At 37.6% G+C, this 14,474-nt stretch overlaps 1 protein-coding gene across 4 annotated transcripts in view; it reads left to right on the forward strand.

Annotated features, from left to right (window-relative positions):
• Positions 1-14,474, forward strand: part of PRKACB (protein kinase cAMP-activated catalytic subunit beta) — an 80,960-nt gene that overhangs the window by 38,329 nt on the left and 28,157 nt on the right. The window contains exon 1 of one of the 4 annotated variants that reach the window (XM_005482137.4): positions 7,952-8,147. The exons of 2 other annotated variants lie outside the window; for them this stretch is intronic. In XM_005482137.4, coding sequence (XP_005482194.1) covers positions 7,967-8,147 — 181 coding nt within the window. In that variant the 5' untranslated portion in view covers positions 7,952-7,966. Of the gene's footprint in view, positions 1-7,951; positions 8,148-11,383; positions 11,748-14,474 lie in introns of those variants that run through there. One more of the 4 variants, XM_005482138.4, reaches the window with a different exon arrangement.

The raw sequence follows: 14,474 nt of genomic DNA on the forward strand, positions 1-14,474 counted from the left end.
ACTTTTTCTCTGTAAGCTGGTAAAGGAACCACTAGTTTCTTTTGATCTTTTTTTAAAAAAACCTTTGATCATGATGCTTTGAAAGAGAAAATACAATTCAAAGGCTGAGGATGCAATATTAAGGAATTATATCTTTGTGATATTCATATTGCATGTGGAGCTAGCATGCCGTGTGAATTGTTTGACTTTGTTCAACAGTTGTTCAGAGAATTACAAAGATTGGTGTAATTTATCCGCAAAAAAGAAAAGAAACACTGCGTTTAATCTTGTAGTGTTTCTTTCCTGGAACGTGCTTCCTGCTTTCCTATGCTTTAAAACAAACATAAAACCAAATTAAATATACTGTAGTCATGTTATTATCTCATTCTTTGTAAATAGAAGAGTGAAAGCTGTCTTTTGACCATTCCACCTGTCCAAGCTTTAGTTGTTTTGGCATTTGTTGTAAAGTAAAACTTGGGAATGCCACAAGGTAATGTGGACTGAGAAGCAAAGTGCCTGTCGCTTACTGGTAAACACATTTCATAAATAGCCAAAGGCAAATGTTTAATTTTAAGAATGTTTTTTAACTTTGCGAATTATTTCTGTTATATTCAAATGTAAATACTATTTAACAATATATTCAGACTAATAATAAACAAATTCACCTTATGTGAAATAAACTTAATATAAATTAGTATTTAAATTAAAACCCATCACAAATAGGGAAAAAAGTACGGTCTGTGAACTTCATTGCTGCTTCACTAAGACAAATAGCTAGTAATTAGAAGGCTGGTGTGTGAAATATTTCCCCTCTAAAAAATTAGATATTCAGTTGTGTTTGTGCAACGCATTACAAATGAATGACCGAGTACTTCTAAAATTTTCTGTTTAGTGTTATAGTTTTTTACCTCATGCTTGCTTTGGTCTTAAACCAGCAGATGGCATTTGTTACTCCATTTAAGTGCAGACTAACATATATTTTGTAAACACGGTGTAATTAACCTCAGTATATAGAGAAATCTTGTTTTCTGAGCTGTGCTTCTGATGCCTCTGCAGTCCTGCAAGTTCCTGTAGCTGAGATTCCCCTCTCTTAGCACAAGGTGTGTTTGGTGAGCTCTGAAATGCCCTCTTAGATGTTCTGCAGCCTCTTGTCCTGTGGCCAGCAGCATCCCCTGTACTGGTCAGGGCATAATGCCCATGTTGCACTCTAGCTGCTCGGGGGGACAGCAATTGCTTCACTTGTTCCCCTGTGCTGTGGGGTATCTGATGCAGAGCAGGCTGGTGGGAGGGGAGGGAGCAGGACCCTCTAGGGCAGCCTGCACTCTGGTGGGGCGCTGCAATACAGGGGCTGTGCAGTGGGGAGTGCATCTCTGCAGCGCTTGGCCAAATGTTTTGTGCTTCAGACTGTACTTTATGAAAGCCACTTCTGTATTCTAATTTGCACTCTCTACTCCTTCAGTCTATGAAAAAGCACTATCCCTTTTAATAGAGTTACTTTGGGTTAGCTTTCTTCCTTATTGGGATATTTTTCTAATTGAACCTAAGTGTCATATAATCAAGGAATGCTCCAGTTTTGGAAGGAAAACAAAGGTATGAATTTAAAATACTTAGCTCAAGGTGGAGTCAGAGTCCAGATCTCTCAGAGTTAATAATAATTCATGATGTGTGGCACTGTGATTCACAACAAATTATGCTTAATGTGTCCTAGGAAGGAGTTTTTGAACCTAAGTGTGCCTCATATGGTGCAATTCCTTACAAGTTCCTTTAGTTCAGTAGCTAAACCAAGGAAGGATAGACCAAGCCTGCAGATTTTGGAAAAAGGAGAGCTCCTCTACCCAAAGCTTCCTGTAGCCAAGATCCTCTCCACAGCAGCTTTGCACCTGCAGGAGCCTTTATGGTTCCTGTGAAAGGCAGATCTTCAGCATCCTTGTTCTGATGGAGAATGGCCAGGATGGAAGCAGAGAGCTTCTCCTTGGGCCCAGTCAGATACTGAGCAAAATGTCTGCATGGTTCTTCTAATTCAAGAACCTCATCTTACTCATTTTGGATCAATAACCAATTAATGCTCAATGTTAATCAACAGTAGTACTTAGTTTGATGTAAATTACGTGGACCAAAACCTTTATTTGCTGTTGGGTTTTTCAGAGAGGCAGATTAACTGAGTTCATGCTAAATTGCTTCACAATTCAGCCTAGGATTTTAATTTTAAAAGTCCACATACTTACATTTTTTTTGTAGACCTCATTGGTTCAAAAGCAGAAACCGTTTTCTCCTGGTGGATTACTATTTTGTGTAAATACAATAAAAACCACTTACATAGATACTTTCTCTTTTGCTGCAAAGTAAGAGTACAAAACTTCTGATTGGCTGTCAGGCTATCATAAATTGTGCTAGCAAGTAATTACAGAAGGTTATTTGAGCAATGTGTGTGATTTGGAAGGGCATGGACACCAAGCAGATCTCACCAGTACTTTCAGATCTCCTGTGCTTATATTAAAGCAGCTTTTTCAAAGATGGTTGCTGGCTAACCTTTGTTTTACTGTGGAACAATTGTGCAATTTTTATTCGCATTCTGCCAACACCCATCTTGCAGTCTCCGCTGTTGTACTGGCCAGTGTCAGTGAGCACAGCACCTTGAAGGGAGCTGTGAGACAAGCATGGAGCAAGGTGATGTCTTAGGGGAGAAATCCAGTTGTCTTTGGCAAATTGGACAGTTTTGTTGAAGATTTGCCTTTTGTACTGAGAGAATTCTCTGTCCCTTTCTTGTCTGTGCTAGATGTGAGACTGTGACTACAAGGTATTTGATTTCAAAAAGACCAGATAATGTGTTGGTAGAAACGAGGAAACTTGATCTGCTGCCATGGTATGTGTCCACAGCACATATATGAATCACAATATCTGAGATGATGAATTTGTCAAATTATGACAAGAAAACTGATGGGAAGAGTAAGAACTTTTAGCCTACATATGAAAAATCAGATGCTGAATTTGACATTTTTATTCCTTTTTTTACTCCAAGTTCTCACTTATGTTTTTAATTATTTTGTATCATCATGGTTAACAAGCAAACAATGCTGTTTGACCATGTGAGCTTAAATTAATGCTTCCTGATGAGAAGGTATTAAATGCGTGCTGCAGTTAAACTGGTGTACAGTAGATGCCAGTAGAGTCCTGTGGAGTGAAAATAGAACTATGACTGCTGTTTCCATAGCAACAACTTCCTCCTGGCGCTCCTATTTATAGCAGTGCTGCAGTCCCAGCCTCGGTGCAGCTCTCGCAGGGACTCTCTAGGAAGGGTTAACCTTGTTAGGAAAAATGTAGGCATACAGGCACACTGAACCTGGATGGGTTTGCTTTCTTGTGTTTTATTAAACAATGAGGTTGCTGGTTGTGTTTATTTTCCTTATGTACGTTTTGAAAAATCTTTGTTTCAAAATGGAGAGCCATCAAAGCTGTAAGCTGTGAGCAAATACTGCTCCTCCTTCCGTGTGTTTAAGAAGAAATGCAACCCAGTGGAATAGTGCTGGATGTACAGTGAAAATCAAAACACATCTGCTTTTTCAAGAGCCTTTTTTTGTCTCTCTACCCATAATTCCTTCTGAAATATGCATGCCTGGCAAGACTCAAAATGGATTGTGTTCAATTACATAATTTCGGATGAAAATGAAGGGGGTTTTTAAGTTACAAAAGGGCTATCTGTATACTTTGTTTTACGTCATTTTCTCTCAAGGTTTATCTAACAACTAGAAAAATACCACACGTATTGCCTAAGGCTTATAGCACTGACACTCTAGGTTTTTTTTGTATATATCATGTAAAAATTTTGAGAATCATTCAGTACTTAGAAACTTTTTTTATTTTCAAATTCAAAATTCATCACTTAAATTATTTTCTTTTTATGTAATGTGTTGGCTGTGTCTTTCAACTTAGAAATACTTTATTGGTCAGTAAGAGACAAGCAAAATTTGGCAAGATCCCCAAGCTCTTAAAAATGGAGGATTCCTCACTAATGCGTTGTATCAAGTAATTGCTCATTCCTTTTGTAATAAATAAAAAATGCTGAAGATGGATTTTTTTCTTTCATTTTTGAAATAACTGATGCATAAAGGAGAAAATGTGTTTCATCAAGTCATCAATTTTTAAAGCAAATAAGCAAACTTTCTTTAACCTCTAGGAAAAATAAGTTCTTCATTAGTCATTTATAAGGTTTAAGTTATTTTTTCCATTGATTAAAAAAAAAAAAGCAGAAACTGTTGCAGTATGTCTATTTAATACAGATAGAGGCCTCCTGTGAAAAAAAAAATTCCGTTTCAAATAATATGTTTCATATGTAAAAGAAGATAGAAAATAGTATTTTTATTTTGAGAACTAGAAGATGGAACCAGAAAAATATTATTTCAAGATATGGAATTAAAGCCTAAATTTTATTTAGCTGTAGGTGATCTGAAATTTGGTTTGTATTGTAAACCCATTTTTCTAAGTCCTGTTAAGGAATAGATTTAGTTGTCTTAAAAACTCTTGTTCTTGATTGCAAGATTCTCAAGGTTAACCTTCATTAAACACTAGAGAATGGTGTTATTTGTACAGTCCTGCTTTGCCTGAATATAGAAAAATGCACACATTATCCTTTAAAAATATTTCAAACGATTTCCAAGTAAAGTTACAACACATGGTAACATGCTGTTACTCAACCATCTGGGTCCTTTGAGGAGAGGAGTCTCATTCTTAATCCTTCATTTTTAAGGCTTGACTGGTACAGTAGAGTTTCTTCTTAGAAATTGAGAAATACTGTTTTAGCAGGGATTATTAAAAATAAATTGTCCATGTAGCTACCTGGTAGATTCTTTTTCAGCCAGGAGCTGGAGGATCTGTGGCTGGGTTATAGTGCTGTGTGTTGTAATATGCCACAGGGCATCAGCCCCTGGGAAATCTGCCCAGCCAATAGATTGGCCATCAGCAGAAGTGTAAATGGCTTTGTTGCCTTTATCAGCTTGGAGGACCACTATGTTAGCCCTTGTCCTTGGGCTAACTCATCCTGGTGTTGCTTTTTATAAAACTGGGGGAGCATTTTTGCTGAAATGCTGTTTATGAAAATACCAGAATTTGCACATGCAATGTTCAAATTCGGAGTTGAACGTCTCAGTTTTATGTTACTTGTTGAATGTTACTGCTCTGAGTTTTTGACTGTGTTTTAAAATTTTGCCAAGATTTGGTGGTCAGAAGATAGCAAAAATAAAATTTCTAAAGAAAATCAACATTTCAGTGTTGACTTTGGCTGCAAGAAATTGGAAGTTTATCTCTTACAGAACAGGAATTTCAGATTCTCTCTTGCACTCTGTTCTTCCTATATAGCATATAATTTACTTGATGTAATAATTAATTGGAAGATCAGTGTGTCAATAAGATGAAAGATTAAGTAAACAGAAATAGGAAGTTCCATCTTTAAAAATCATGGACTTCATTTGGAGACATTGAAAGCCATATGAGATGTTGGTCTGTATGGTAGCTTTTCGTACTGCATTGGGCAATGCCAGTCAATGCCAAGAATTTCCTAGATTAGGAAAGTGTATTACTATCTGTGAAAATGTTACCAGCACTTTCTTTTCATGTTTTATGTGTGCAGAAACTTCTGTAACCATACACTGGCAGAAGTTCTTAAAATTCTGGCAAATTCAGGCTTTCTCTTAGGATTTCTTCTAAGAATTCCTTTTTGGTAACATGTTTTCACTCAAACCACTTACTTCTGTGATGTCAGAGTATGAGTATTGATGATTCTTCTTTTGACCCCTGCTTCAAGTGTCCAGGCTAGACATTTGGGTGCATTAAGTGCCCTGAATTTTGATGGGCAGAGTTGCTCTGTGGCAGTTTCCATATCTCTCCATAGACTCGACATGGCTGGCAGACTGGAACTTAAGTAATGTGAATCTTGTAAATTACTGTCTTTCAGATCAGGAAAACAAAATGATTTAGTTGAAGAGCTGTGTGAATGATAAAACAGCAGCAGTGTAATGGCTCAGAACCATGGGAGAGCAGAGAGACAAGCACACCATCATACCAGGTAGCTTTGTTTACTGGAGAAAACAGCCAAGGTTAGAGAGAATATGAGTCTCTTGGAAAGAATCTCTCAGTGCCCGAGGACTTGTGGTGAGCTGCAGGGGGAGCACATCTGTACAATTCCAGAGAGGCTCTTCAGCTCCAGAAAGATCACCATGCATGGAATAAGCATCTTGATGTTGTCTTAAATAATTTCTGCATTGTTGTGTGGGAGTAGCATGGCCTTTCTCTGTGTTGGGTTATATATGGCTGGAACATATCCCCTCTGCCTGCTTGTGACCCCTGGTAAGGCAAACAGATCCTCATGATCTTCACTACATCCTGTTTCTAGCAGAGAGCCTTGAGCCAATGGGATGTTCTGGATGTCATAATTGGCCTTGGAACAGAGCAGGTGAAAGGCTGCAAGGCATGAGGTGGCATCCAGGGAAGGTTGCAGCGCCAGACCCTGATGGAGGAGCAGCCTGGGCACCTCTGCAATAGCTGATGATTACCCGAATTGTCAGATGGCTGTGCAGAATGTAGGCACCTCAACAGTTGGTTCCAAATTTTGACCAGGGGCTGGAGAAAGAAGTTACATTTCCAAAGTATCTGGAGCCTGCAAGCACAGGGCATTCCTGGGTTTTGTGTAGAGTCTAGAAATGTAATGGGTTGTGCTGGCAGAGGCAAATCACAAGTGTAGCAGTGCCCATGAGGAAGAATGTAGCCAAATTTGTAAAATCTGTCTGTTGGCATTTTTATTGTTTTATCACTGTAATGGGCAGTTTGTCAGCATGGGGTTTTTTTCAGAGGCACAGGGCTGTTATGAAATGGTTATATAATGTCCAAGGGTGGGTATCTGCTGACATTTGAAAACTATGCAGTGAGAAGTATGGTGGTGAAAAATGAGAGGTATGTCTTTAACACGTGTTGACTGTAAGACAGGAGACAGATTGTGGAAAACATATTTCAATCTTTCTTAAGAATAGCCTAAAGTTTTAAAAAGCCACATTGTAGATGTGCAGAAATAGATGTGTTTCCATTTTCACAAAAACGAATATTTAGTATTACCCATTGTAAGCATGCAAAATTACATAATTTGCAAATAATTATAGTGTTAAATACAGCTTTCAGTTTCTTTTCCTTATATTTTGTGCCATTAAAAGTTACACTTTCTAGACTTACTCCACAGTTGAAAATACTAAGATTTCTTGTGAAAGAATGAAATCTTATCAGCAAAATTTAAATGTGTTTGGTTCATTTGCGGAATAAGTAGAACCCAGTTTGAAAAAGTACAATGCACTTGTGTTTAAATGTGCAATAGAATTCAACTTCTTCACTGATTTTATCCACAAAGGAAGAAAATAATATGGTTTTTCTTCCTCCAGTAATAACGTAAGTTTGTTCAGTAACTTCCTTGCTTAGGAAGTTGATTAGTTGAAAGCATGAGATTACTAAAGATTAGATTCCAGCTGGATATGTTGCTGTGATGATGTAGTACTCCATCTTAATAACAGGAGAGGAACTGCAGAATAGTTACTTTTGGTTTTTTTCACGTGTGGTTGTGGTAAATGAAAAAATTACCTATCTACTTTCTGATCTTTACTTCTAAACGGGTTGTTTGTAGTTCTCTAACATAAAATGTATACTTAAGTATGAAGTTTAATGCGTTAAAAAGCAATGAGAATACATACTAGAGAAATTATTGCTTGTTTGTTTTCTAAAAAACAAAACACTATTCAATTTACATGAAAAGAAACTTTTCACTGTACAAACCAATACATCATAGAGCTCAGTACATCATAGAGCTTTCCTTAACAGGAAGTAGAAGAGAGTCGTGGTTAGCAAACACTGCAGGCAGGAAGCTCGGCACATGCACAGCTCTTAGTGGCGCTGGGGCGTCCAGCTCCCCTTAGATGTGTTCTCTTTCGCTTTTGTGAGTCCCTGGTGTGTGTAGATGTCAGGGCACAAGGAGGTCCCTGGCAGCCAGGGCACGGCCACGGCGCTGCAGAGACTGGAAGGGTTTGCTAACCGCCTCTTCCATAGGCACTCCAAGAATGGTGCGCATGAGCAGAGAGAGGCTCTGGAAAATGAGAGCCAGCAGTGCTCTGAGTACACTGCCCAGTGGGATGCATCAAGTAAGTGTGGGGAGGGGTTGGTTTCTTTTATAGGTGGTTGCTCTTCAGTTTGCCTCGTGAATGAAGTGTGAACACTGATGTGTGATAGGTTCTGGGGCAGTTTTGTAATTCATTACCTAAAGGTATTAATGGGAAGAAGAGCATATTGCATCAGGCAGGGGAAGATGGGGGCTGGTTCATGGACTGGTGGCTGGCAGGAGAATTTATCGTGCATTCCTTTTCCTTTCAAAGCACAGTTGACTTGTTTTGGCAAGCACCCACCCCAGTTCTTACTTCTAAATTACTTATTTTCAAATTAAATCAGTGAGTTCAGCAGAAGTAGAAGACTAACTAAAGACTAGAAGGTTTAAACTTAAAAATAGGCAGACATTGCTGTGCAGATTAAAATTCTAATTAAAGGGATTTTTCATCATTCATAGTTGCATTTTAAGGGATATATACATCAGAAATGTTCTATATAGTGGTAAACAATATAAAATTGAGTTTGATTTTTAACTATTACATATTAGCTTAGTGTGGGAATACGGATTAGCTAATTAATTTCTTAATTAGTGAACAGTTTACAGTATTATTTGTATGGATTCATATTTTCCATGGTTGTATTTTGAGCAATGAAAGAGATTTCAAAAAATCACAATCTAAATAAATTGACGTTTGATTTTCCTTTTAACTTTAAAGCTGTGTAGTATTTTGCAAAGCAATTCTTGTCTCTGGTTAAATACTCATTTTAAAATGTTACAATATGGTAATTTATGATAATTTTGTTCCAAATTTCAGATTCATTGATGGATTTGAGATAGCACAATTATTTCAGTTGAAGATAGGCCATGTTGGAAATTCTCAGCATCACAGTATTGCCATGAAATAAATCAACATTTATACTTCTTACTTGAAATTTAAAATATTTTATGAGTAGGGAGTGAATCTATTCTCAGAGGATAAGCCGTAAACATGGAAACAAAAAGGTGTTAATGCAGTGATCTAAAATAGATTAAATCTAGGTCTCCCAAATGAGACAGGAAGAATTGACTCGTTTTGTTGGGAAGATAAATGATGAAAGTGCATAAATTCTGAGCTTTCACTTCTCCATAATATTTTCAGCTTGGTAAAAATAGGTACATACTTGTGTTTATGAAGAAGCTCTTTTTTATGTAAATAGCTGTTTGAAAAAAATAACACTGAAGCATTTTTGTTTATGTAACATGAAGAGAAAAACATGGTAATGACCTAGTGACACTCACAAATTGCGACCTGTTTTGTACAAGTCTCTTACTTTCTTCCCCTCTTCATAAGGCAGGCTTCCTAGTGTGACATGTTTGATGAGGAAATGGACCGTCGTGTCTCTTGATAAACATGGAGAAAATGGCTGTTCTGTGCTATTTTAAGTCGTAATTAAGCAGAACAGTTGCATGCAGTTTTCTGAGCTGAAGTTGCTGAGCTGGTAACTGAATGGTGGGTGACTATGTAGCTTTGGTTTTGGGATGAAATTCTGAATCTTCATCCTGAAACTCTACCTTCAATCTCTAGATTATTTTTAAAAAGTAATAATATAAATTACTGTAGGTACCCATGCACTGAGTTCACATTTAAATGTTCTCATTTTGCTACCACTGAAGTCAGACTAATAGAGAAGAAAAGGGAGTACAGTGGAGGAAGTATTTCTGTCTACTCCTGACTTCTAATTAGATCTTCAGAAAAATCCATAATCACTGAAATTAGTTTGTAAAACATGAAAGAGAAACAAGGTGTTTGGGTTTTTCTGTTAATTTCATTTTGGTTGGTATGTTTGTTTGGGGGTCATTTTGTTTTGTTGTGGGGGGTTTTTATATCCAAGAGTGCAATGTCTTAGAATTGCCTAGAGTCACTGAATTCAGCTTGTAGATTAATTTCCCAGAAAGTTTAATTAATAAGCAGTGTTTTGGAAACATGCTGGTGGTTTGTCTTGGAAGGATATTTGAATATTCTCAACTATTCTTTCAATATCACTGCAACTTAGAAATGTTAGTGTAAAGTTTTAGGTGAAGCTACTTAGCACACAGCATGAATAACTATTGAAGTTCAAGGCAAAAACACTCTTATTCCTGAAAAAAAAAATTGCAAAGCAACTTCTCAGAGTTTTTGTTGTTTTAGGCTTCAGGTAGAAACTATATGAAAAGGAAGTGGATGTATTTGTATCTTCTGGTGTAATGAAATACAATAGCAGGTCTGTTTCTTTTACAAGTGGTTTCTGCAGAAGCTCTGGGGTTGCTGAAGGGGAAGGAGCTTGTTTGGGTGGACTTTGGTTGTTAGTTGCCGTTGTCAGTGTTATGATTTGAATAAATTACCATGTGGTCTATGGCCTTTGGGGATTTTCAGTGGTTGGGTTTGAAACTTAACATCTTTGCTTAACTGTATGCTTTATATTATTTTGATATATAAAGCATACAGTTTCTCCAGCTTGCCTTGGATACTTGGTTGATGCATGAAATTAATGTGTTTTGTAATGTCTTTAGAGTCCAGTAGGGCAGAGGTGATTCAGGGCACCACAAGCCTTGAAATCTGTTTTAAGAAGTTGCCTGAGCACACATGTGATGGCACAGCCTGAACTGGTGACCAGGTCAGTTGTGCTGCACCGCCCAAGGGTGAAAGGGACATGATGGGAGCCATCAGAATGATGCATTTCATTCTTTGTTTAGAAGTCTTGACTGTGGCCACTTGCAAATATATGGAACCTACATTTTGGTTTTTGCTTTGTTTTCTTAGTTTCTTGTTGCTCTTTCAAAAACTGAAATGCGAAAGGAAAGGAGAACGAGGTTGCTTGATTTTGAATGTAGTGACAGTAAGATCAGTGTGTCTTATATTCTTGAACCAATAAGTGTTTTCCAAATCTGCATAAGAATATCAACAACTTGGATACCTGAAGTGGTCAGAAGGGTCACCACTAGTGCATCTGCCATCTTCAGAGTCTCTAAATTGAAAGCGGATGGGTGATAAACAATCAAAAGAATATAATTTGATCTCTGATTCAAAATAATACCAGTATACTTCCAAATACAGTAGAATGATTTATAGAGATTTAGCAGAATAGTTACTTGTATATGTGTGTGCAGAAAGAGAAAAACACATGTTAAATATGAAATAATGTACAGAGCATACTGTATGAATTGCTTAAAGCTTTAGAATAACTACTAGTTGGGTACAAGTCAACAGATAATTCTGGTCTAAGGTTGCCATGGAAACAACCAGTGCTTGATATAATTGAGAACATCTTAAACCCTCCTGGTGTTTGCATGCTTTTTTCCCCTGCCATTTTGAGTTGCTTTAGACATGAATAGGTAGCATTGGTCAGAACAGTAGTAGTTAATGAGCAAAACCAAATACCTGTGTCCTGAATATTGATTTTGATATCCTACTGGTATCTTGTGCTTCGTAGTTTTTTGCATCACAAGGAGCTCATAAGGAAGAGCAGCTCTCTGGATTCTGTGTGCTCTCTTTCTGCTTAGTGTGTAAGTGTATTTAGAGATTGAAGCACTGATTTGGTAGAGATTAACATATTTCATCAACTGTTGGATTAATATTTGGAGCAATATGTTTCTGAAAACTAGCTCTTCAGCATGAATGGTAAGTCTTTTCTATTCCCTTTTGAGACGTTTTTTGTTCCGTCTTCACAATCAGGGAAAATCTACCAGGTTTCCCTTTCTTGTCTGCAGAGCTGCATCGACTGCTGGTTTCTTTGTTTTTGTAATCGACTCGCTGTGGGTTTCTATGTAAAATTATTAGTCTTAAAGATTTGCAGCTTTTTATTAAACAGCTTGCTTTGCATGACTGGTATTTAGTATTTTAAATATTATTTTAAAGGTTTCTTTTGGAAATATCCGATTTGGACAATTTTGTAATTGAATATATACATGTCTGTTCACTTAATTTTCTGTGTCACTCATAATAAATTATTTTCTGTGAATTTATACAAATCAGAGAGGCCTTCTGAAATTATTGTAATCATCACCTGAAAATCTAAACAGGCTTTTGTTTTTTGTCTGAACCAGCTTATTCTGCTATTATTTTTAGTCTTCCAAATGCTGGGATGGCAGAATAGTTGAGGTCATTCATGGAAGTAAGGGAGGGGAGTCTCATTTGAAATGAGATACTGTAATAGATCTAGTAAACTTATCAGGCAGGTATTTACTTTCCAAAACCACTGTGACTAGTTATTATAAGGTACTTTGAATATAATGGAGTTATGAAGTGCTATAGTCCTTCTTGTAATATTTTTGAAAGTTATTTTCTCAATATATAGACTGTAAATCTGTTTTCTTTGAAAAATATATCCTTTGAAAATTGTTTTCAAAAAGCCCAAATATGCTAGCTATGGAAATGATGCCTTTTTGTTTCAAACAGATAGTCTAGAGCTTTGGAAAATGACTTGAAACAGATTTTATTGAAAAGAAAGAGCAGTTAATCATGTATGTGGGGTGTTTGTGTGCATGTGTGTCTGTGTGGTTTTGCTTAATACTACAAATTTAAAGGACCATTTTTACAAAGATTTCATTTGTGTGCATGGCAGGGAGGAGTTATCCCACTGCCTTATCTAATATCAGCTTATCTATACTTATCTCATACAAATGTGTTGAGGTCATCTTGCCCAGAATGGAAAGTGTGGCTGTCATTTCCTTGGTGTACAAAGTACAAATGTCAAAACCGATGCAGTTATTAAGGCAGTGTTTCCGTACTTTGTACCTACACGATGGAGATTTGTGGCACAGCATCATTCACGGCTGTTTGAATAAACCCAAACGCAGGCTGTCCCTGGGAGTGCTGTCCCAGCCCGGGTGTGTGCTCCCCACATCCCCGCAGGGATGCTGGCAGGTGGAGCCCAGCACGGAGCTGCTGTGGCCACATTGCCCCGCAGGGACGCGATGGCGTCCCGGCATCCCCGCACCACCTGCCCTGCTCAGCCTCGGGGGAGGGGGAAGCGACAGCCTCTGCATTTCCTCCATGTCACAGCCACTCCTCTGCTCATGGAGAGGTCTCTCCTGGGGTCAGAAAGTCTCCACTTTTCACCAGCTGGTACCAGACTGGTTTTTCTATCACATTTTCCTCTGTTTCTCTTACAGTTAGGTCGTAGCCTCCATAGGAATTGAGATTTGTGGAAGTCAGCTCTGTGAATTCTGAGTTTTGGGTTTTTGTTTGAATATTCTCTTATGATTTATGAGTCATAAAGGAATAAATTTCACACAAGCTAGGTGAGAAAGAGGTTATAGTTGTTTATAACCTCAACAATTATGTTGGTTTTTTGTTTGTTTAGTGGTGTGGGTTTTTGGAGGGTGGTGGTTCTTCTTAGGGTTGGGGATTTTTTCTTTCCCTGGGGGTTTGTTCTGCAATTTGCATCTGTAGATTTTATTCATCTTGACATGCAGGCTCCCAGTTCCATTAAAACATAGAAATAAATAGGAACAACTTTTAACAGGTGTTGATTCCCAATCAAAAATACCTATCAATTAGTCTAATTTTGACAAGGGAAAGGCAGCTATCTCCTGCTCCATCAAGATTAAGTCTTTGCTGTAAACATTTCCCTATTTAAACCACTTATGCTTTTCAATGCATTTTTGTGGCTGGCTTCACTGCAGCAGTGTTACATTACACCCTGTCAGCGGATAAAATCAGATGCTTTCCTTGAGAAAGACGGCCAAGATGCAAGTGAAACCTTGATGAAAAAAATTATGTATTTTCTTCAATTGCAAGTACAAGTGGCTAATTTTTCCCCCTTTTATTTCTTCCTTTTTTTCCCTCCCCAGAAAAGGTCTGGTTATATGCTTAGATTTTTTGTTTTCTAGAAAGACTCAAAGGAAAAGGTGGTTTTCTATTTCTTTGAAGTTGGACTTTTGTTTTGAACAGCTTGAACAGATAAAACTGTAAGGTCAAGTAAATAATAGCCCCAGCTCCCAGGGGTCAAAGGTATAGTCTGCTAAATCTTCAGTTTCACTAAGAATAGGCTTAAAATTCTGAAGTGTCACTAATTAGATGATTGGGCTGCTACTTTCCAATACTGCAAATAGAGGTAATTGGTGATACAGACATTTGCACTCAAAAGACAGTCACCAGATGTATATGGAGACAGATGGAGCAGTGCATGGAAAGGGCGTGAGCCACGCTGATGGACTCTGCTGAAATATTGCCCAGTTTAGTGCACACTAGAGCATGGGCTTGTGTAAGGAGTGAAGGGAGGTAGTATAAATACATTAGTTATGTGCACTGAGAACATTTCTAACAGCAAGGGGCAATAAGCAGCAACTGATTATTCCCACTGCTCAAAAGATTGTAAAAAATGGAAGAATGCCATGGAATTTC

Source organism: Zonotrichia albicollis, chromosome 8, assembly GCF_047830755.1.
Source record: "Zonotrichia albicollis isolate bZonAlb1 chromosome 8, bZonAlb1.hap1, whole genome shotgun sequence".
Lineage (NCBI taxonomy): Eukaryota > Metazoa > Chordata > Aves > Passeriformes > Passerellidae > Zonotrichia > Zonotrichia albicollis.